The sequence below is a fragment of the Ranitomeya variabilis genome, chromosome 3 (assembly GCF_051348905.1).
Source record: "Ranitomeya variabilis isolate aRanVar5 chromosome 3, aRanVar5.hap1, whole genome shotgun sequence".
In the NCBI taxonomy this organism is placed as follows: domain Eukaryota; kingdom Metazoa; phylum Chordata; class Amphibia; order Anura; family Dendrobatidae; genus Ranitomeya; species Ranitomeya variabilis.
In genome coordinates this window covers 137211535-137236280 of record NC_135234.1, presented here as the reverse complement: position 1 = coordinate 137236280, position 24746 = coordinate 137211535, and the positions used below count along the sequence as shown (strand labels likewise).

General features: G+C 44.7%; 1 protein-coding gene across 3 annotated transcripts in view; it reads right to left on the bottom strand.

Moving 5' to 3' along the window:
* The window catches only part of LOC143815470 (acetylserotonin O-methyltransferase-like), a 201420-nt gene that overhangs the window by 124766 nt on the left and 51908 nt on the right, over positions 1–24746 (bottom strand). For all 3 annotated transcript variants that reach the window (XM_077294687.1, XM_077294688.1, XM_077294689.1), the window contains exons 4-5: positions 1550–1618; positions 137–255 (exon numbers count right to left, since the gene is read on the bottom strand). In XM_077294687.1, the coding sequence (XP_077150802.1) occupies positions 137–255; positions 1550–1618 (188 nt within the window). The remainder of the gene's footprint in view (positions 1–136; positions 256–1549; positions 1619–24746) is intronic.

The window sequence follows — 24746 nt, the reverse complement described above, 5'->3', positions numbered from 1 at the left end:
TGCCTGATTTATTGGATATATGTCGTTGCAGATTTCCGTGTAATGTGCTGTGGATTTACTGCATACATTTATTTATATGAAATAAATGAAATTAAATAAAATAATGAAATAAAATTTGTAGGACTTTTTTTATTACCTCCAAGATCAAAGACTGTGTGGAATGCAGAGAGGTCAAAAGCTTGTATAAGATCTTTTCCATAAACATTCCATATTGTGTCCATATTATGCATAAAAGTCACCATCTCGTCTTCTGATCTAATTACAAATTAGTCAAAACAAAAATGGGTACAGCATTTTATACCTCGAAATACAAAGCATTACGATGTAGGTACTGCAGATGTCTTAGCTGGGTTGGATTTTCTTCCGCTTTTTAAAAAAGGACAATAGTGGACAACTACAGTAGTGGTTCCCACATGGATTCCTCGATTTCCAATGCTGATTTGATGGTACATACTGTATGTCCACCCCTGAGCATATCACCCTGATGACCAATAGTGATATCACAGCAGTTTATTTGACCAAATTCCTGTTGTGATGCCACAGCTTACCTCACTGAAACCTTCTTGTGATATCACTGGAGCCTACCTTACTGAAAACGACAAGATGTCACCAGAGCTTGCCTGACAAAAGCCACTCTTGTAAGGTAAACCCTGTTGTGATGTCACAGTGGTCACGTGAGTGAAGCTTTCTTGTCATGTCATTGCGGCTCATCTCACTGAAAACCACTAGTAATGTCAGAGCTAGGGTGAGTCGGGTGACAAAAACACTCTTGTAAAGTCCCAGGAGCTCACCTGGATGAAACACTTTCATTACAGCACAGTAGTTTACCCAAAACATAGGTCCCCTGTAAATGACCTGTATATGGCACTGAGAACCAGGCTTTGTGTTATTATTTAGGGTCTCTCTCCAGCACATGGACCCTAAACAATCACAATATCTTACAGCACACAATTCTGATTAGTCGTCATCATCATCATCATATCCTGTGGGATTACCCACACCCTTATTTTTATCTTCAAGCTAGTTCAGATCTAATAGTTTAGTTGTTACCCCAATTAGGAGGTATCTTCATCAGTGCCACAGAATTTGAACCAAGCAGCAGGGTGCATGGGCAGCCATCACTTCATTCATCTCCTCCTGACTACAGTCCTGCGGCTGGTGGACAATGGGGGCAGTGTATGTCGGGCTTCCAGCCAGCGATTACACACAAGTCTATCAGTCAGCATATATCAGGTAGACACATTGGAATATCCCCAAGAATTATATGAAATACACAATCACATTTATTTTTCCTATTCCGCTAGTGGAGAGAGCACCACGGGGGAGGTGGCATTTTGTTTTAAACTTCCAATATATTTAAACATTTCTAAAAACTCTCCAAAATTATTTCATACACAGTTACAAAATAGAATGCAATTTTAGAATACCTACATAACAAAACCATTCTCTCTCAGTGGTGATACACCAGGAAATACTTTGAGAATTGGGCCCAGGACTTCATTTTGTTTGTAAAACCAACAATCATTGTTGCAAATCTACAGTATATTACCTGTAAATAGCTTCAAATACTTCTTTTGAAGAAGTTCCAAAAGCCCTCTCATACTGCATTTTTCCTTCTCTGCAATATAATAAGGAGCATTACTTGGTTATATTTATAATTGCCAAAACATTTCCTTCCGTACATTGCATGTGCAATTATCTATCATGTACAAATGTTATCCTCTATGCAAGCTTCAAAGCTTTATCTCCGGCATAAAGAAACATGTTACATTTCTGTCACTTTTTCTTATAAACACATCTTAGGAAAAATAGATTTTAAAAAATTTAAACCATTTACCCTAATCTCACTCCTTCCAACAGTTTCTAATAGTCAAGAAGCAATTCCAGTCACATATGATAAAGTCTGGACTTGATGAGTTTATTGAGCTATTTTAGTTTTTTGCTATTTTGTGTAAACTCTGCATGGTTCTGAAAACTGTGCCCAAAATACAGTTGTAGTTGCAAGTCTGAATGGAAGTGGAGCGCCCCCACACCGCCGCAGGGCCAAGGGGTACCCGGAGCCGGGCCTCTAGGTCTCAGTCCTGGGGTTGTCACGGTGGCTAGACCCGGTCCGTGGCCCTGTCTGTCAGTGGGGGACGTCCGGTGCAATAAGTCGTGTTGTAACGGTGCAGTTGTGGGGTGCAGGTCGCGGTAAATAACGAGGACACCAGGTTGCAGTCTCTTTACCTCTTTACTGGAGATCTCTGAGTCCTCAGTCCAGAATACGGTTCACCAGGCTGCGCAAGTCCGGCCGGTCCAATGGCACCTCCAGAGTTCACTTCACAGGTGGAAATCGGTGCCTTCCTTCTTAGCGCTATGTGTTGTAGTCCTTCCCTGCTGTGCTTACGGAAAGTACCCCACAACCGTTGTGTCTGTTTCTTAAGTTCCCTCACAACTCGATTAAATGATGTTCTTCTAATCTTCCGTCCCTTCCTGATGTTACAGTTGGAACGGCACCCGTTTGTCGGATAGGCCTGGAGTTCTTCCGGGACCCTAGAGACGCCCCTCTCCCGCAATTGCCTCCCAAGACTGCATAGGTGATGTGTGTTAGACAGCCCGCCTTAAACTGACTGTCCTGCCGCTGTTTAGAGTATTGCTTGAAGCTGAATGTTATAATACTCCCTCGGCGTTCCGGCCACCGGTAATGCGCCTCAGTAGGGTGTTGCTCCGGTCTTACAGCACGACCCCTACTGGAATTCTCCTATTGCTTGATCTCGTTTCTCACTCAGCACAATCTATCTCGCTTCTAGTCCTTTCTTAGGGCACCGCCGCTATTCTGAGCAGGCACGGTCCCGTTACGTTCTTTCCAATGCCAAGCCTCTGCCAGGATCCCACCCCTGGCAGAGACCCTACTGTCTCTTCCTCCACAACACCCTCTGCCACAAGGTGTTGCTTCGTTCAATCCAGTCAGCCTTCTCTTCTAACTTCCTGCCTGACCCCCAGTTTACCCACTATGGTGGGGAGTGGCCTAATGAATAGAACCCTTAGCTCCCCCCGGAGGCCCTGCTGTGAAACATATTGGTGTCTGTGATACCTGATCAGATGAACTCCTTCAGTGCCATCGGACGCACCATGGCTCCCCATAGTGGCGGAGCCACAGTACTGCAACAACCAGGACTCTGGGGCGCTGCAGAAGCACAATGTGTGAGACACTCTGTGTGCTGCAGTATACTGCTTCAGTATCATGCTCAAATATATATATACACACATACACACAGTTGTGTGAAAAAAAAAGTGTTTGCCGCCTTCTTGATTGCCTATTCTTTTGCATGTTTGTTACACTTAATGGGTAAAAGAAATGCAAACCTACAGGGCCTGGTGTGAAAAAGTGATTGCCACCCATAATTTATATTTTAACTGTGGTTTATCACATCTTTGGGAAGATCCCTAGCCACACTAAGGCATGATTACTGTCACACCTTTTCTTAATCAAGACATCAATTAAATTGGACTTGCCCGACAAAGTGAAGTAGACCAAAAGATCTTCAAAAGCTAAACATCAGGCCATGATCAAAGAAATTATGGGACAAATGAGAAACAACGTAATTGAGATCTATCAGTCTGGAAGCTTTGGTACTTCAACAAATCACAATGAGAGACATTATCCACAAATAGCAAAAAAATTCAACAGGCAGACCAAAATTACCCCAAGAGCACAGTGACGACTCATCCAAGAGGTCACAAAAGACCCCACAACAACATTCAAAGAACTGCAGGCCTCACTTGCCTCAGGTAAGGTCAGTGTTCATGACTCCACCATAAGCATGACTAGGCAAAAACGGCCTGCATGACGGAGTTTAAAGATGAAAACCACTGCTAAGCAGTAAAAACAAAAGCTTTTCTCAGTTTTTCCAGAAAACATCTTGATGTTCCTCAAGACTTTGGGGAGAATACTCTGAACGGACAAGACAAAAGTTGAACTTTTTGGAAGGTGTATGTCCCATTACATCTGGCGTAGAAGTAACTCGACAGTTCCTTTTCTGAAATGCCACGATCAAATTTTGAATTTGAGACAGCTCTGGCTCTGCTTTATTTTAAATGTTTTTTTATTTCGTACCAGCAAGGGTTAATGTCAGTTTTCCTTGCTTCAAGCTGCTGAGTTGCTAGGTCAGTTGATGTGGGTGCTGATCACCACTCCATCCATTCTTTAAATTGTCACATGAACCATCTGCTGACTGTTGGTAATAGAGTTTTCTATGTATACCAGCCTTGGAGGTGCAGCTCTCTGGTGTCAACTCTGAATCTTCTACTTCTGTGGAGTTCGGGATTCTGTTTCCGTATCCTCTGTGGTGTGGAGCTTGGCAGCAGAGCCTGGAGCTAAGTTGCTTTATTATTTATCTTGTCTGTCTCGTGCTTGTCACTATCCCGTGTTTGTACCATCTGTTGTGGTAAGACTAGCATCCTTGCCAGCCAGTGCACTAGCCAGGATTTAGTGAGAAGACCACTACGGACCAAGTTCGTGATGGCAGCGGGGGGGTGGGATGGTGGGGAAGGACCTGCCTAGGGTGCTAGGTGAGCTTAGGGATAGGCACAGGCTGAGAGTTAGGACATACCCCATCTCCCGTTCCCTACTATTAGGGTTTTCCTCCTCCTTTTCCCATCACATTATTGGCGTTTGTTGTGCTGTCCGCTGGACCTACCCTGGGTCATGACATTAACACCAACCGTACCATTGTTCTAGTGAATCTATGGTGCAAGCAGAGGCTTTGGCTCACCTGATTCAGATCCTTACGGATGAGTTAACGGAGCTGCGATCTCAGGTAGTACATCAGCTTCAGCAGGTATCTGGTTTCATGGTCTTGGCTCATGTCTTGACTCAACCAAAACCCAAAATATCTCTCAATAACAGGTTCTCTGGAGGGAGAGATACATTTTTTATCTTTAAGGAAGCCTCTAAGTTATATTTCAGGCTTCGCCCTCATTCTTCAGGGAATGAGGAACAGTGTGTGGGGATTATAGTCTCCCTTATCAAGGGGGATCCCCAATCCTGGGCCTTGTCCCTGCCGACTGATTCACCATCTTTGCAGTCAGTGGAAGAGTTTTTGCGGCATTGGCGATTGTGTATGGGGATCTGTCATGATTCCCAATGGCAGGGAACTTGTCAACATAACACGGGCAAAAACAGGACGAGCTCTAGGGTGATGGAACCTGAGCTGACCGCGATCCTGAACCTCAACACTCAACTAACAGTAGCCGGGGGACGTTCCTGGGGGGCCCCTAGACGTCTCGCGCCAGCCGGAGATCTAGCTACCCCTATCAGAAGAATAACAGACCTCACTTGCCTCCAGAGAAATATTCCCACAGAGATAGCAGCCTCCCACATATAATGACGGTGAAATGAGAGGAAGGCACAAACGTAGTTATGAAAACAGATTCAGCAAAATGAGGCCCGCTTAAGCTAGATAGCAGAGGATACAAAAGGTGAACTGCGCGGTCAGCTGAAAAAACCCTTCAAAATACCATCCTGAAATTACTTAAACTCATGTGCCAACTCATGGTACATGAGTGGTAATTTCAGCCCACTAGAGCAACCAGCAGCAGAGAATTACATATCTGCAAGCTGGACTAAAAAACATAAAAGCAATCATGAAACAGGGAAATACAGACTTAGCTTGTCTTGAAGGCCTAGGAGCAGGTAACAGAGACGCACACTGATACATTGATAGCCGGCAAGGGAATGACAGGAAAGCCAGGTTAAATAGGAAACACCCAGCCACTGATGGACAGGTGGAAACCAGAGACCGCAACCCACCAAAGTCACCCAGTACCAGTTGTAACCACCAGAGGGAGCCCAAAAACAGAATCCACAACAGGGATCCTGATGGCATCTCCCTGGCTGTCTCGACTCCGTAAGAACAAGCATCATTCCCAAAAAGACTCATGGCTGTACTAGCTCAAAAGGGTCCTTCTACTCAATACTGAGCAAAGGGTCTGAATACTTATGACCAAGTGATATTTCAGTTTTTCTTTTTTAATAAAATGGCAAAAATTACTACATTTCTGATTTTTTTCAGTCAAGAAGGGGTACAGTGATAATTAATGAGAAAAAATGAACTTTTTTGAATTTACCAAATGGCTGCAATGAAACAAAGAATGAAAAATTTAAAGGGGTCTGAATACTTTCCATACCCACTGTAAAGTTTATTGTATTTAAAGAAGCCTGTAAATTATATTCCAGGCATCACCCTCATTCTTCACGGAGTGAGGAACAGTGTGTAGGGATTATTGTCTTCTTTCTAAAGGGTGATCCCCAATCCTGGGCCTTCTCCCTGCAGACCGATTTACCATCTTTGTGGTCAGTGGACAAGTTTTTCACTGCATTGGCACTGGTGTATGGGGATCCTGATGGCATCTCCCTGGCTGAGTCTCGACTCTATAGGATCAAGCAGGGGAGCCGGCCGGCTGAGGAGTACTGCTCAGAGTTTCAGAGATGGGCCACTGACACGCAGTGGGTTGAGGCATCCTCACCATACATTATTTCCGGTGAAGTCCGGTGTTAAGGGTCTGGAGGCCCCTCGTTTGGATTTGTGACAGCTCAGGCTCTGCTTTAATTTAAACGTTTTTTTCTTTCATGCCAGCAAGGGTTAATATCCATTTTCCTTGCTGCAAGCTGCTGAGTTGCTAGGTCAGCTGATGTGGGTGGTGACCACTCCCACTATCCTTTAACCCCTTCCTGACATCCGACGTACTATCCCGTCGAGGTGGGGTGGGCCCCCATGACCGCCGACGGGATAGTACGTCATAGCCGATCGGCCGCGCTCACGGGGGGAGCGCGGCCGATCACGGCCGGGTGTCGGCTGCATATCGCAGCTGACATCCGGCACTATGTGCCAGGAGCGGTCACGGACCGCTCCCGGCACATTAACCCCCGGCACACCGCGATCAAACATGATCGCGATGTGCCGGCGGTGCAGGGAAGCATCGCGCAGGGAGGGGGCTCCCTGCGGGCTTCCCTGAGCCCCCCGCAGCAACGCGATTGATCGCATTGCTGCGAGGGTCTTACCTCCCTCCCTGCCTGCTCCAGACCCGGATCCAAGATGGCCGCGGATCCGGGTCCTGCAGGGAGGGAGGTGGCTTCACAGACGCCTGCTCAGAGCAGGCACTGTGAAGCAGCCTGCACCTCTCGCAGATCGGTGATCTGTCAGAGTGCTATGCAAACTGACAGATCACCGATCTGTATTGTCCCCCCCTGGGGCAAAGTAAAAAAGTAAAAAAAAAAATTTCCAAATGTGTAAAAAAAAATTAAAAAAAATATTCCAAAATAATGAAAAAAAAAAATATATATTATTCCCATAAATACATTTCTTTATCTAAATAAATAAAAAAAACAATAAAAGTACACATGTTTAGTATCGCCGCGTCCGTAACGACCCCACCTATAAAACTGCCCCACTAGTTAACCCCTTCAGTAAACACCGTAAGAAAAAAAAAAAAAAACGAGGCAAAAAACAACGCTTTATTACCATACCGCCGAACAAAAAGTGGAATAACACGCGATCAAAAAGACATATATAAATAACCATGGTACCACTGAAAACGTCATCTTGTCCTGCAAAAAACAAGCCGCCACACAGCATCATCAGCAAAAAAATAAAAAAGTTATAGTCCTGAGAATAAAGCGATACCAAAATAATTATTTTTTCTATAAAATAGTTTTTATCGTATAAAAGCGCCAAAACATAAAAAAATGATATAAATGAGATATCGCTGTAATCGTACTGACCCGAAGAATAAAACTGCTTTATCAATTTTACCAAACGCGGAACGGTATAAACGCCTCTCCCAAAAGAAATTCAGGAATTGCTGGTTTTTGGTCATTCTGCCTCACAAAAATCGGAATAAAAAGCGATCAAAAACGGTCACGTGTCCGAAAATGTTACCAATAAAAACGTCAACTCGTCCCGCAAAAAACAAGACCTCACATGACTCTGTGGAGCAAAATGTGGAAAAATTATAGCTCTCAAAATGTGGAGACGCAAAAACTTTTTTGCTATAAAAAGCGTCGCTGGTTTCACACTTGCGTTTTTGTCTGCAGCGTTTTTTGCACAAAAAAACGCATGCGTTTTTTCCCTATATTTAACATTGAAAACGCATGCTTTTTTTTGTACACGTTTGGTCGCGTTTTCAAACGCATGCGGTTTTTTTCTGCATGCGTTAATTTTCAGAAATACAACCTGCAGTATTTTCTTGCGTTTTTAAGCACATGCGTTTGTTTGCGTTAAAAACGCATGCATTTTTATCGAAAAAAAAACAGAAAACACACTGAAAAGCCACCCACCACCATCATTGTGATAAAGGGATCCAAACCCTAACCCTAACTCTACCCCTAACCTCACCCCTAACCGTTTAATGAACATTTTCTGACAGTCATAGTGCCACGTATTTCAGTGCCACGTATTTCAGTGCCACGTATTTCAGTGCCACGTATTTCAGTGCCACGTATTTCAGTGCCACGTATTTCAGTGCCATGTATTTCAGGGCAACGTATCACATATTTCAGTGCCACGTGTTTCAGTGCCACGTATTTCAGTGCCACGTATCACGTATTTCAGTGCCACATATTTTAGTACCACGTATTTCAGTTGCACGTGTTTCAGTGCCACGTATTTCAGTGCCACGTATTTCAGTGCCACGTATTTCAGTGCCACGTATTTCAGTGCCATGTATCACGTATTTCAGTGCCACGTGTTTCAGTGCCACGTATTTAAGTGCCACGTATCACATATTTCAGTGCCACGTATTTCAGTGCCACGTATTTCAGTGCCACGTATTTCAGTGCCACGTATTTCAGTGCCACGTATTTAAGTGCCACGTATCACATATTTCAGTGCCACGTATTTCAGTGCCACGTATTTCAGTGCCACGTATTTCAGTGCCACGTATCACGTATTTCAGTGCCACGTGTTTCAGTGCCACGTGTTTCAGTGCCACGTATTTAAGTGCCACGTATCACATATTTCAGTGCCACGTATTTCAGTGCCACGTATTTCAGTGCCACGTATTTCAGTGCCACGTATTTCAGTGCCACGTATTTAAGTGCCACGTATCACATATTTCAGTGCCACGTATTTCAGTGCCACGTATTTCAGTGCCACGTATTTCAGTGCCACGTATCACGTATTTCAGTGCCACGTGTTTCAGTGCCACGTGTTTCAGTGCCACGTATTTAAGTGCCACGTATCACATATTTCAGTGCCACGTATTTAAGTGCCATGTATTTCAGTGCCACGTATTTCAGTGCCACGTATTTCAGTGCCACGTATTTCAGTGCCACGTATTTCAGTGCCACGAATTTAAGTGCCACGTATTTAAGTGCCACGTATTTAAGTGCCACGTATTTAAGTGCCACGTATTTCAGTGCCACGTATTTCAGTGCCACGTATTTCAGTGCCACGTATTTCAGTGCCACGTATTTCAGTGCCACGTATTTCAGTCACGTTTAGGGTTAGGGGTAGGGGTAGGGTTAGGGTTAGGGCTAGGGTTGGAGGTAAAGTTAGGGTTGGGGCTAAAGTTAGGGTTGGGGCTAAAGTTAAGGTTGGGGCTAAAGTTAGGGTTAGGGTTTGGATTACATTTACGTTTGGATTAGGGTTGGGATTAGAATTATGGGTGTGTCAGGGCTAGGGGTGTGGTTAGGGTTACCGTTGGGATTAGGGTTAGGGGTGTGTTTGGGTTAGGGTTTCAGGTAGAATTGGGGAGTTTCCACTGTCCAGGCACATCAGGGGCTCTCCAAGCGCGACATGGCATCCAATCTCAATTCCAGCCAATTCTGCGTTGAAAAAGTAAAACAGTGCTCCTTCCCTTCCGAGCTCTCCCGTGCGCCCAAAAAGGGGTTTACCCCAACATATGTGTTATCAGCGTACTCGGGACAAATTGAACAACAACTTCTGGGGTCCAAGCTCTCTTGTTATCCTTAGGAAAATAAAAATTTGGGGGGCTAAAAATCATTTTTGTGGGAAAAAAAAGATGTTTTATTTTCACGGCTCTGCGTTATAAACTGTAGTGAAACACTTGGGGGTTCAAAGTTCTCACAACACATCTAGATAAGTTCCTTGGGAGGTCTAGTTTCCAATATGGGGTCACTTGTGGGGGGTTTGTACTGTTTGGGTACATCAGGGGCTCTGCAAATGCAACGTGACGCCTGCAGACCAATCCATTTAAGGCTGCATTCCAAATGGTGCTCCTTCCCTTCCGAGCTCTGTCATGCACCCAAACAGTGGTTCCCCCCCACATATGGGGTATCAGCGTACTCAGGACAAATTGGACAACAACTTTTGGGGTCCAATTTATCCTGTTATCCTTGTGAAAATACAAAACTGGGGGCTAAAAAATCATTTTTGTGAAAAAAAAAAAGAATTTTTATTTTCACGGATTTGCGCTATAAACTTTAGTGAAACACTTGGGGGTTCAAAGTTCTCAAAACACATCTAGATAAGTTCCTTGGGAGGTCTAGTTTCCAATATGGGGTCACTTGTGGGGGGTTTGTACTGTTTGGGTACATCAGGGGCTCTGCAAATGCAACGTGACGGCTGCTGACCAATCCATTTAAGTCTGCATTCCAAATGGCGCTCCTTCCCTTCCGAGCTCTGTCATGCGCCCAAACAGTGGTTCCCCCCCACATATGGGGTATCAGCGTACTCAGGACAAATTGGAAAACAAATTTTGGGGTCCAATTTATTCTGTTACCCTTGTAAAAATACAAAGCTGGGGGCTAAAAAATCATTTTTGAGAAAAAAAAAAAAAAATTATTTTCACGGCTCTGCGTTATAATCTGTAGTGAAACACTTGGGGGTTCAAAGCTCTCAAAACACATCTAGATAAGTTCCTTAGGGGGTCTACTTTCCAAAATGGTGTCACTTGTAGGGAGTTTCAATGTTTAGGCACATCAGGGGCTCTCCAAACGCAACATGGCGTCCCATCTCAATTCCAGTCAATTTTGCATTGAAAAGTCAAATGGCGCTCCTTCCCTTCCAAGTTCTGCCATGCGCCAAAACAATGGTTTACACCCACATATGGGGTATCAGCGTACTCAGAACAAATTGCACAACATTTTTTGGGGTCCAATTTCTTCTCTTACCCTTGGGAAAATAACAAATTGGGGGCGAAAAGATCATTTGTGTGAAAAAATATGATTTTTTATTTTTACGGCTCTGCATTATAAACTTCTGTGAAGCACTTGGTGGGTCAAAGTGCTCACCACACATCTAGATAAGTTCCTTAGGGGGTCTACTTTCCAAAATGGTGTCACTTGTAGGGAGTTTCAATGTTTAGGCACATCAGGGGCTCTCCAAACGCAACATGGCGTCCCATCTCAATTCCAGTCAATTTTGCATTGAAAAGTCAAATGGCGCTCCTTCCCTTCCAAGCTCTGCCATGCGCCCAAACAATGGTTTACACCCACATATGGGGTATCAGCGTACTCAGGACAAATTGCACAACATTTTTTGGGGTCCAATTTCTTCTCTTACCCTTGGGAAAATAAAAAATTGGGGGCGAAAAGATCATTTTTGTGAAAAAATATGATTTTTTATTTTTACGGCTCTGCATTATAAACTTCTGTGAAGCACTTGGTGGGTCAAAGTGCTCACCACACATCTAGATAAGTTCCTTAGGGGGTCTACTTTCCAAAATGGTGTCACTTGTAGGGAGTTTCAATGTTTAGGCACATCAGGGGCTCTCAAAAACGCAACATGGCGTCCCATCTCAATTCCAGTCAATTTTGCATTGAAAAGTCAAATGGCGCTCCTTCCCTTCCAAGCTCTGCCATGCGCCCAAACAATGGTTTACACCCACATATGGGGTATCAGCGTACTCAGGACAAATTATACAACAACTTTGGGGGTCCATTTTCTCCTGTTACCCTTGGTAAAATAAAACAAATTGGAGCTGAAATAAATTTTGTGTGAAAAAAAGTTAAATGTTCATTTTTATTTAAACATTCCAAAAATTCCTGTGAAACACCTGAAGGGTTAATAAACTTCTTGAATGTGGTTTTGAGCACCTTGAGGGGTGCAGTTTTTAGAATGGTGTCACACTTGAGTATTTTCTATCATATAGACCCCTCAAAATGACTTCAAATGAGATGTGGTCCCTAAAAAAAAATGGTGTTGTAAAAATGAGAAATTGCTGGTCAACTTTTAACCCTTATAACTCCGTCACAAAAAAAAATTTTGGTTCCAAAATTGTACTGATGTAAAGTAGACATGTGGGAAATGTTACTTATTAAGTATTTTGCGTGACATATGTCTGTGATTTAAGGGCATAAAAATTCAAAGTTGGAAAATTGCAAAATTTTCATAATTTTCGCCAAATTTCCATTTTTTTCACAAATAAACGCAAGTTATATCGAATAAATTTTACCACTAACATGAAGTACAATATGTCACGAGAAAACAATGTCAGAATCGCCAAGATCCGTCAAAGCGTTCCAGAGTTATAGCCTCATAAAGGGACAGTGGTCAGAATTGTAAAAATTGGCCCGGTCATTAACGTGCAAACCACCCTTGGGGGTGAAGGGGTTAAGTAGTCCGATGATGCATCAGCTGACTGTTGGTAATAGAGTTTTCTATGTATGCCAGCCCTGAATCTGCTACTTCTGGGTCCTGTTTCCGTATCCTCTGTGGTGTGGAGCTTGGCAACGGAGCCTGGAGCTAAGTTGCTTTATTATTTACCTTGTCTGTCTCATGCTTGTCACTATCCCCTTTGTTTGTACAATCTGCAGTGGAGAGGCTAATGTCCTTGCCGGCCAGTGCACTAGCCAGGGTTTAGTGGGGTGACAGCTAGGGACCAAGTTTGTGGGTGGGTGGGGAGGAGGACCCGCATAGGGTGTTAGGGGAGCTTTCCGATTGGCATAGGCAGAGTTAGGAGGAGCCCCATCCCTCATTCCCTATTATTAGGGCCTTCCTCCCCCTTTTCCTATCCCAGTGTTGGTGTTTGTTGTGCTGTCCGCTGGACAGACCCTTGTGGTCGTGACAAGAATAGAATACTATACTAACAATAAAATATGGTGGTGGTAGTGTAATAGTCTGGTGCTGTTTTGCTGCTTCAGGACGTGGAAGTCTTGCTGTGGTAAATGGAACTATAAATTCTGCTGTCTACCAAAAATTCCTGAAAGAGAATGTCGGGCCGTCTGTTCATGACCTCAAGTTGAAGCATACTTGGCTTATGCCGCAGGACAATGATCCAAAACACACCAGCAAATTCACATCTGTACGCCTTAAAAAAAGCAAAATTAAGACTTCGGAGTGGCCTAGTTAAAGTCCCGTCCTTAATCCGATTGAGATGATGTGGCATGACCTTAATAATGTGGTTCATGCTCAGAAACCTTCCAATGTGGCTGAATTGCAACAATTTAGCAAAGATGAGTGGGACAAAATTTCTCTAGAGAGTTGTAAAAGTCTCAATGCCAGTTAACGCATACGCAGTTGTTGCTGCTAAGGGTGGCTCAACCCGCTACTAGGTTTAGGGGGCAATCACACAGGGTCCTGTATGTTTGGATGTCTTTTTCCCTTAATAATAAAGACTTTCATTTAAAATTTGCATTTTGTGTTTAGTTGTGTTATCTTTGTGTAATATTGATTGGTGATCTGAAATATTTAAGTGTGACAAACATGCAAAAGAATAGGAAATGCAGAAGGGGCAAATACTTTTTCACACAACTATATATATATGGGCAGCATACCTCAGTGCGGTATGAGGTAAGGTAGAATCTCATATGTGCAATATTGCATACATATAAAACGGAGTGCACGAGTCCTGCTCACCATCATCAATTTTTCCTTACTTGGAAAAAAAGGAGTACAGAAGAAACCACTTCAATAGATGATCCTGAAAACTTAGAATTAAATGGTCACACATTGACTAAACGTAGGCTTAAACAATTATTATTATTATTATTATTAATTTATATAGCACTATTGATTCCATGGTGCTGTACATGAGAAGGGGTTACATACAAATTACAGATATCACTTACAGTAAGCAAACTAACAATTACAGACTGATACAGAAGGGTGAGGACCCTACCCTTGTGGGCTTACATTCTACAGGACAATCATTAAAGCAATGATTAAGAAAATTGAATAATCCTTTATCCAAAATTATGCTTTTAGATAAAAAAAAAAATTTGATCCATCTCTAACTGCAGAAATGCTGAGACGAATTACAGGAAGTGGTGAGTAGTCTTTGACGCTCTGCTCCTGGTCACCTGCCTGCTGAACTGTATACAGGCATTACAGAGGGGTATGCTTATAGTTTGGGATAGGCACGCCATTGGACAGTGGCTAGAGCAATGCATGCTGGGAAATGAGTATGAGGAAATTCTTTCACAAATAGTGGTGACAGAATTATTAAAAAGATGCCAATTCTTAATAAATGCATGGCATGCTACAGAGCATAAGAATCTTGGCAGCTTTGCGACAGACGGCATGTGCACCACTAACAAATTTAACTTGTCTGGAATAAGGCAGCAGAATTATACTTTTACTCTTGTTGGGGAGAAATGACAGGGTGCACGTTAAAGAGGTTGTCCACTACTTTAGCATTGATGACTTTAGGTCATCGTTATGTGATTGGTCGGAATCCGACAACTGGCACCCCCGCTGATCAGCTGTTATCGATGTCGGCGGTTCCTGGCCGGAAATACTCACTTGCGGAGCTGGCCATCTTTTGATAGTGGGAGGAACAGAGTACTGCACATCCATCTCCTATTGATTTGAATAGGAGGCGGATGTCTAACAACAAGTCTCGTCCACTATCAGAAGACAGGCAGCTCCACAAGTGAGTATTTCTATCTGCCGCCGATACAGATAACAGATGATCTGCGAGGGTGCTGGGTGTTGGACCCCGACCAACCAGACAATGAAGACCTATCCCAAGGACAAGGATAGGTCATTAGTGATGAGCGAACGTGCTCGCCATCACTCGTTACTCGCCCAAGTATCACTATGCTTGGTGTACTCGGCGAGCACCGAGCATTTCCGGGATTATTCAGCGGTAACTGGTGTCTCCACCCAGCATTTTTGGCGGACTTTAGAGACCCAATCACTCTGCAGGGATTGTCTGCCAGGCCAGGAAACGCCTCAGCCATCTTTATTGTGGTCGTGCAGTGATTGGCTTGGCCGCTGTTGTGAATTAGACTTTTTGGCTCCCTCTGGTGGTTACTAGTGATATGACTCTGGGATTTTCTTCCCTCAGTTTGCACCCACCTGGGTCGTTAGTCCAGGGGTGTTGCTATATAAACCTCATGGATCCTTAGTCCAGTGCCTGGCATCGTTGTAATCAGATCCTTTTTGTTTGCTCCTATCTGCTGGTCCTGGTTCGTGCAAAATTAAGCTAAGTCTTGCTTCTTTGTTTTTTCAGTTATTTGCTTGCTCTCATTTTTGTCCAGCTTGTACTAAATGTGATTCCTGACCTTGCTGGAAGCTCTAGGGGGCTGGTGTTCTCCCCCCGGGCCGTTAGACGGTTCGGGGGTTCTTGAATTTCCAGCGTGGATATTTTTGATAGGGTTTTTGCTGACCATATAAGTTATCTTACTATATTCTGCTATTAGCTAGTGGGCCTCTCTTTGCTAAATACCTAGCTCATTCTTACGTTTGTCTTTTCCTCTTACCTCACCGTTATTATTTGTTGGGGGCTTGTATCCAACTTTTGGGGTCTTTTTCTCTGGAGGCAAGAAAGGTCTTTCTTTTCCCTTCTAGGGTTAGTTAGTTCTCCGGCTGGCGCGAGACGTCTAGAATCAACGTAGGCACGTTCCCCGGCTGCTGTTATTTGTGGTGCTAGGATTAGATATATGGTCAGCCCAGTTACCACTGCCCTATGAGCTGGTTTTTGTGTTTGCAGACTTGGTAACTATTTCTGAGACCCCCTGCCATTGGGGTCATAACAGCCGCACAGCATCATCCCAAGTATAAGAGACCTGGCGCCGCCCTGCTTGACGCATTCTGCTCCGGATTCAATGAGAATAGGGAAAGCTGCTGCCGAGATAGGGTCAGAATCGTGGTTTTTAGAGTTGGTGTAGGTCTGCAACTCTAAAATCCACAACTCCTCAGAAACCAACAGTCCTTTTTAGGGCTAATTCATGGGCCCCGATATTTCAGCGCTAGGTAGGCAGGGCATAACATATTCACATCAGTGCAAGGCTTACCGGCACTGTATGTGCATACATACAGTAGCTCCCACTGCATCTCTCCCAAAGCTCCATAACTGTCTGCTACTGCAGCTCCTTTACTATATAACTAGTTGCATTTTTTTTCTCCCAAAATCAAGAGGGATGTCTTGACCACCATTCATGGTGACGGCAGCACCCACCAGCACTGTACGAGGTACTTTTCCACATGTCTGCAGTCCAGACTGTGCATTGTGGAACAATAAGAACATGGGGGGAGTTGATCTAGCTAATCAAGTCTTTCAGCCATACAATGCCATGAGAAAGGCCAAGGTGTGGTTCAAGAAACTGGCCGTGCACATTGTACAGATGACTTTGTGCTACCACGATGTGCAGGACAGACCGTTACGTCGTACCTTCAGTTATAGGAGGTAGTGATCAAGGCCCTAGTCTTTGGAGGTCAGGAAGGAGCAGGCCCCAGTACTTCCAGAACTGAAGGTGCTCATATTGTACCAGGTCCCCCAAACCGCAAAAAAATGGAAGGTCTCAAAAGAGGTTCTGAGTGTGTTATAGAAGGGGGATACGCAAGGATACCATTTAGCAATGCCACACCTGCCATGAAAAACCTGGTCTGTGTATGAAAGAATGCTTCAGACTGTACCACACATCCATAGACTACTAAATTCATTTATGACTTACACAACTCTTGCATGCCAACCTGACAAACACTACACTACTAATGTATATCAACCTACACAATATACTGTACATATGCCAATACATTATAAAATTCACATAGCAGGAAACAGTAGATAGTTTTAAAGAATAAGGTCACTTGTGAGCAGGGCCGACTGCAGGTTTTTGTGGGCCCCGGGCAAAAGAGTCTCAGTGGGCCTTCATACCACGATTCATGATGCACAGATACGGCGGAGAAATATAGATAAGCTACACAGGGCCTAGCCTTTCCTCTCATCCTTCACATAGGCACATATGCACACACACACACACAATACACAGACATGTACACACACACACACAATACGCAGACATGCACACATACAATACGTAAACATACACATACATACAGTACGCAGACATGCACAAACATACAATAAGCAGACATGCACACACATGCAGTACACAGACATAGACACACATACAGTACGCAGATATGCACATATACAGTACGCAGACATGCACACACATACAATACTTAGACATGCATACATACAGTACAGATATACACACACATTTAGTACTCAGACATACACACACATACAGTACTCAGACATGCACATATACAGTGCTCAGACATGCACACACATATAATGCACAGACATGCACACACTTACAGTATGCAGACATGCACACATGCAGTACTCAGACACGCACATACATACAGTACACAGACATGCACATACTTACAGTATGTAGACATGCATACACATACAGTACTCAGACATACACACACATAAAGTACACAGACATGCCCACAGTTTCAGTATGTAGACATGCACACGCATACATTATGCAGGCATACACACACATACAATACACAGACATACACACATACAGTACGCGTTTGAGTAACGATTAGCTAGATAGACAACCCTGGCTGCTGCATTAAGGATAGACTGGAGAGGGGAAAGTTGAGTGAGGGGGAGGCTGTTATGACCTGGTAGTTAGGAGCACCCGAAGTGACCTGATGGTTAAAATAGAAAACCTGGGACAAGCTCTGAGGAAGTGGTAACTCTACTGACCGCAATCCCTAATCCTATCACACACACTAGAAATAGCCGAGGAGCGTACCTAACTCTCCCTAGACGCCTCTTCACAGCCTAAGAGCTAACTACCCCTAAAGATAGAAATAGTAGCCTACCTTGCCTCAGAGAAATTCCCCAAAGTAAAGGTAGCCCCCCACAAATATTAACTGTGAGTTAAGAGGGAAGTGACAAACACAGGAATGAAACAGATTTTAGCAAAGGAGGCCGAATCTTCTCTAGAAAGACAGAGGATAGGAAAGGGAACTATGCAGTCAGTATAAAAAACTACAAAAACCACGCAGAGTGTGCAAAAAGACCTCCACACCGACTCACGGTGTGGAGGTGCAGCTCTGCACCCCCAGAGCTTCCAGCTAGCAAGGAAATATCATAATGGCAGGCTGGACTAAAACATAGCATGTACTGAAAAATCCATTCAAAAACCAATGAACAGCAAATGACTAGCAAGGACTTAGCTTCTGCTGGAGTAGTCAGGTCATCTGAGAATTCCAAGAGAGATCTGAACCAGTACTGAGACATTGACAGCTGGCATGAACTAACGACCTGGGCAGAGTTAAATAGGGAAGCGAGCAGAAGCAGTAAACGAGGGCAGCTGAGAAAGCCAACCTCAAAGATCAGCAGTTCCACTCAAAGCCACCAGAGGGTGTCCAAGGACAGAACTCACCAAAGTACCATTCACGACCACAGGAGGGAGCCCGAGAACGGAATTCACAACAGTACCCCCCCTTGAGGAGGGGTCACCGAACCCTCACCAGAGCCCCCAGGCCGATCAGGATGAGCCAAATGAAAGGCACAAACCAAATCGGAAGCATGGACATCGGAGGCAACAACCCAGGAATTATCCTCCTGACCATAGCCCTTCCATTTAACCAGGTACTGAAGCTTCCGTCTCGAAATACGAGAATCCAAAATCTTCTCCACCACATACTCCAACTCCCCCTCAACCAACACCGGGGCAGGAGGATCAACGGAGGGAACCATAGGAGCTACATATCTCCGCAATAACGACCTATGGAACACATTATGGATGGCAAAAGAAGTTGGAAGGGCCAAACGAAACGACACAGGATTGATAATTTCAGAAATCTTATAAGGACCAATGAAACAAGGCTTAAACTTAGGAGAAGAAACCTTCATAGGAACATAACGAGAAGACAACCAAACCAAATCCCCAACACGAAGTCGGGGACCAACACAGCGACGGCGGTTAGCAAAACGTTGTGCCTTCTCCTGAGACAACGTCAAATTGTCCACCACGTGAGTCCAAATTTGTTGCAACCTGTCCACCACAGAATCCACACCAGGACAGTCAGAAGACTCAACCTGCCCTGAAGAAAAACGAGGATGAAAACCAGAATTACAAAAAAAAGGCGAAACCAAAGTAGCAGAACTAGCCCGATTATTAAGGGCGAACTCGGCCAATGGCAAGAAGGTCACCCAATCATCCTGATCAGCAGAAACAAAGCATCTCAGATAGGTTTCCAAGGTCTGATTGGTTCGTTCGGTTTGGCCATTTGTCTGAGGATGGAACGCTGAAGAAAAAGACAAATCAATGCCCATCTTAGCACAAAAGGACCGCCAAAACCTAAAAACAAATTGGGAACCTCTGTCCGACACAATGTTCTCCGGAATGCCATGCAAACGAACCACATGCTGGAAAAATAATGGAACCAAATCAGAGGAGGAAGGCAATTTAGGCAAGGGTACCAAATGGACCATCTTAGAAAACCGATCACAAACCACCCAGATGACAGACATCCTTTGAGAGACAGGAAGATCAGAAATAAAATCCATGGAAATATGTGTCCAGGGCCTCTCAGGGACCGGCAATGGCAAAAGCAACCCACTAGCACGGGAACAACAAGGCTTGGCCCGCGCACAAGTCCCACAGGACTGCACAAAAGAACGCACATCCCGTGACAAGGAAGGCCACCAAAAGGACCTGGCAACCAAATCTCTGGTACCAAAAATCCCAGGATGACCAGCCAACACTGAACAATGAACCTCAGAAATAACCCTACTAGTCCATCTATCAGGGACAAACAGTTTCTCCACTGGGCAGCGGTCAGGTCTATCAGCCTGAAACTCCTGCAGCACCCGCCGCAAATCAGGGGAGATGGCAGACAGAATCACCCCCTCTTTAAGAATACCAGCCGGCTCAGGAACTCCCGGAGAATCAGGCAAAAAACTCCTAGAAAGGGCATCAGCCTTCACATTCTTAGATCCCGGAAGGTATGAGACCACAAAATCGAAACGGGAGAAAAACAGTGACCATCGAGCCTGTCTAGGGTTCAACCGCTTGACGGACTCGAGGTAAGTCAGATTCTTGTGATCAGTCAGGACCACCACGCGATGTTTGGCTCCCTCAAGCCAATGTCGCCACTCCTCAAATGCCCACTTCATAGCCAACAACTCCCGATTGCCGACATCATAATTACGCTCGGCAGGCGAAAACTTTCTAGAAAAGAAAGCACACGGCTTCATCAAGGAGCCATCAGAACTTCTCTGAGACAAAACAGCCCCTGCCCCAATCTCAGAAGCATCAACCTCGACCTGAAAAGGGAGCAAAACATCTGGCTGATGCAACACAGGGGTAAAACGACGTTTAAGCTCCTGAAAGGCCTCACCGGCCGCAGGGGACCAATTCACCACATCAGCGCCTTTCTTCGTCAAATCAGTCAAAGGTTTAACCACACTAGAAAAATTAGCGATGAAGCGATGGTAAAAATTAGCAAAGCCCAGGAATTTCTGAAGACTCTTCACAGATGTAGGTTGAGTCCAATCATAAATGGCCTGAACTTTTACAGGATCCATCTCGATAGTAGAAGGGGAAAAAATGAAGCCCAAAAAGGAAACCTTCTGAACTCCAAAGAGGCATTTAGAGCCCTTCACAAACAACGCATTAGCACGAAGGACCTGGAACACCATCCTGACCTGCCTTACATGAGACTCCCAATCATCCGAAAAGACCAAAATATCATCCAAATATACGATCATGAACCTATCCAGATACTTCCGGAAGATGTCATGCATAAAGGACTGAAACACAGATGGAGCATTAGAAAGCCCGAATGGCATCACCAGGTACTCAAAATGGCCCTCGGGCGTATTAAATGCTGTTTTCCATTCTTCGCCCTGTTTAATACGCACAAGATTATACGCCACTCGAAGGTCAATCTTGGTAAATCAACTAGCCCCCTTAATCCGAGCAAACAAATCAGACAACAGAGGCAAAGGGTACTGAAATTTGACCGTGATTTTATTGAGAAGGCGGTAATCTAAACAGGGTCTCAGAGAGCCATCCTTCTTGGCCACAAAAAAGAACCCTGCCCCCAACGGCGACGAAGACGGGCGAATATGCCCTTTCTCCAAGGACTTCATTTACATAACTCCGCATAGCGGCATGTTCTGGCACAGATAAATTGAACAGTCGGCCCTTAGGGAACTTACTACCAGGAATCAAATTAATAGCGCAATCACAGTCCCTATGAGGAGGTAGGGCACTGGACTTGGGCTCATCAAATACATCCTGGTAATCCGACAAAAACTCAGGGACTTCAGAAGGAGTGGAAGAAGAAATTGACATCAAAGGAACATCACAATGTATCCCTTGACAACCCCAACTAGACACAGACATTGATTTCCAATCCAGTACTGGATTATGAACCTGTAACCATGGCAAACCCAACATGACAACATCATGCAAATTATGCAACACCAAAAAGCGGATATTTTCCTGATGTGCGGGAGCCATGTACATGGTCAGCTGAGTCTAGTATTGAGGTTTATTCTTGGCCAATGGCGTAGCATCAATCCCCCTTAAGGGAATAGGACTCTGCAAAGGCTCCAAGGAAAAACCACAGCGCCTGGCAAACTCCAAGTCCATCAAGTTCAGGGCAGCGCCTGAATCCACAAATGCCATAACAGAGTAGGACAACAGTGAGCAAATTAGAGTAACAGATAAGAGAAATTTAGGCTGCAAAGTACTAATGGTGACAGACCTAGCGAACCTCTTAGTGCGCTTAGGACAATCAAAGATAGCATGAGAGGAGTCACCACAGTAAAAACACAGCCCATTCTGACGTCTGTGTTCTTGCCGTTCAGCTCTGGTCAAAGTCCTATCACATTGCATAGGCTCAGGCCTCCGCTCAGAGGACACCGCCAAATGGTGCACAACTTTGCGCTCGCGCAAACGCCGATCAATCTGAATGGCCAAAGACATTGACTCATTCAGACCAGCAGGCATGGGGAACCCCACCATAACATCCTTAAGGGCTTCAGAAAGACCCTTTCTGAAAATTGCTGCCAGGGCACACTCATTCCATTGAGTAAGCACAGACCACTTTCTAAACTTCTGACAATATACTTCTGCCTCATCCTGACCCTGATATAGAGTCAGCAAGATCTTTTCTGCCTGATCCACAGAATTAGGTTCGTCATAAAGCAATCCAAGCGCTAGAAAAAATGCATCCACATTAAGCAATGCAGGATTTCCTGGCTCAAGGAAGAATGCCCAGTCTTGCGGGTCACCACGCAACAAAGAAATAATAATCTTTACTTGCTGAATGGGATCACCAGAGGAGCGGGGTTTCAGAGCAAGAAACAGTCTGCAATTATTTTTGAAATTCAAAAACTTAGATCTATCCCCAGAAAACAAATCAGGAATTGGAATTCTAGGCTCTAACATCGGATTCTGAACTACATAATCTTGAATACTCTGTACCCTAGCAGTGAGTTGATCCACACAAGAGGACAAACCTTGAATATCCATATCTACACCTGAGTCCTGAACCACCCAGATGTTAAGGGGAAAAGAAAGACAAAACAAGCTGCAAAGAAAAAAAAATTGACTCAGAACTTCTCTTATCCCTCTTTTAAGATGCATCAACACTTTGTTGGCCAGCTGTACTGTTATGACCTGGTGGTTAGGAGCACCCGAAGTGACCTGATGGTTAAAATAGAAAACCTGGGACAAGCTCTGAGGAAGTGGTAACTCTACTGACCGCAATCCCTAATCCTATCACACACACTAGAAATAGCCGAGGAGCGTACCTAACTCTCCCTAGACGCCTCTTCACAGCCTAAGAGCTAACTACCCCTAAAGATAGAAATAGTAGCCTACCTTGCCTCAGAGAAATTCCCCAAAGTAAAGGTAGCCCCCCACAAATATTAACTGTGAGTTAAGAGGGAAGTGACAAACACAGGAATGAAACAGATTTTAGCAAAGGAGGCCGAATCTTCTCTAGAAAGACAGAGGATAGGAAAGGGAACTATGCGGTCAGTACAAAAAACTACAAAAACCACGCAGAGTGTGCAAAAAGACCTCCACACCGACTCACGGTGTGGAGGTGCAGCTCTGCACCCCCAGAGCTTCCAGCTAGCAAGGAAATATCATAATGGCAGGCTGGACTAAAACATAGCATGTACTGAAAAATCCATTCAAAAACCAATGAACAGCAAATGACTAGCAAGGACTTAGCTTCTGCTGGAGTAGTCAGGTCATCTGAGAATTCCAAGAGAGATCTGAACCAGTACTGAGACATTGACAGCTGGCATGAACTAACGACCTGGGCAGAGTTAAATAGGGAAGCGAGCAGAAGCAGTAAAAGAGGGCAGCTGAGAAAGCCAACCTCAAAGATCAGCAGTTCCACTCAAAGCCACCAGAGGGTGTCCAAGGACAGAACTCACCAAAGTACCATTCACGACCACAGGAGGGAGCCCGAGAACGGAATTCACAACAGGAGGCCAATTAATAGAGCTTTGCAGTAGTCCAGGCGAGAGTGGATCAGGGCGACAGTGAGGGTTTTGTTGTTTCTATAGTGAGAAAAGGGCGGATTCTAGAGATGTTCTTTAGGTGTAAGCGGTATGAGTGGGCAAGAGATTCTATATGGGATGTGAAGGAGAGATCGGAGTCAAACATAACACCCAGACAGCGCGCCTGCTGCCGGGGTGTTATTATGGTGCCACCCACGGAGAGGGAAACGTCAGGTTTAGGGAGGTTAGTAGATGGTGGGAGCAGAAGAAGTTCAGCTTTGGAGAGGTTGAGTTTCAGATAGAGAGCGGACATGATGTTGGAGACTGCGGACAGACAGTCACTGGTGTTCTATAGTACAGCAGGAGTAAGGCCAGGGGATGGCGTGTATAGTTTTGTGTCGTCGGCATAAAGATGGTACTGAAAGCCAAATCTGCTGATGGTCTGTCCAATTGGGGCCATGTAGAGGGAGAAGAGAAGGGGGCCAAGGACTGAGCCCTGGGGTACCCCGACAGTGAGAAGAAGAAGAGATGATGTGGAGCCAGAGATCAGAACACTGAAGGAGCGGTCAGAAAAGATAGGAGAACCAGGAGAGAGCAGTGTCCTTGATGCCAAGTGACTGGAGCCTAGAGAGTAAGAGAGGGTGATCAACAGTGTCGAAAGCTGCAGAGAGATCGAGAAGAATGAGCAGAGAGTGGTCACCATTACATTTTGATGTCAGAAGGTCGTTGGTCACTTTGATGAGTGCAGTTTCTGTCGAGTGTAGGGGGCGGAAGCCGGACTGTGAAGGGTCTAGGAGGGAATGTATGGAGAGGTAACTGGTAAGGTGGGAGTAGACTAGGCGCTCCAAGAGTTTAGAGATGAAGGGAACGTTGGAGACCGGTCTGTAGTTATTTGTGCAGGATGGGTTTCACATACAATACTCAGACATGCACACACATACAGTACACAGACATGCCTACACTTACAGTATGTAGACATGCACACACATACATTACGCAGGCATACACACATACAATAAGCAGACATGCACACATACAGTACGCAGACATGCACACACTTACAGTACGTA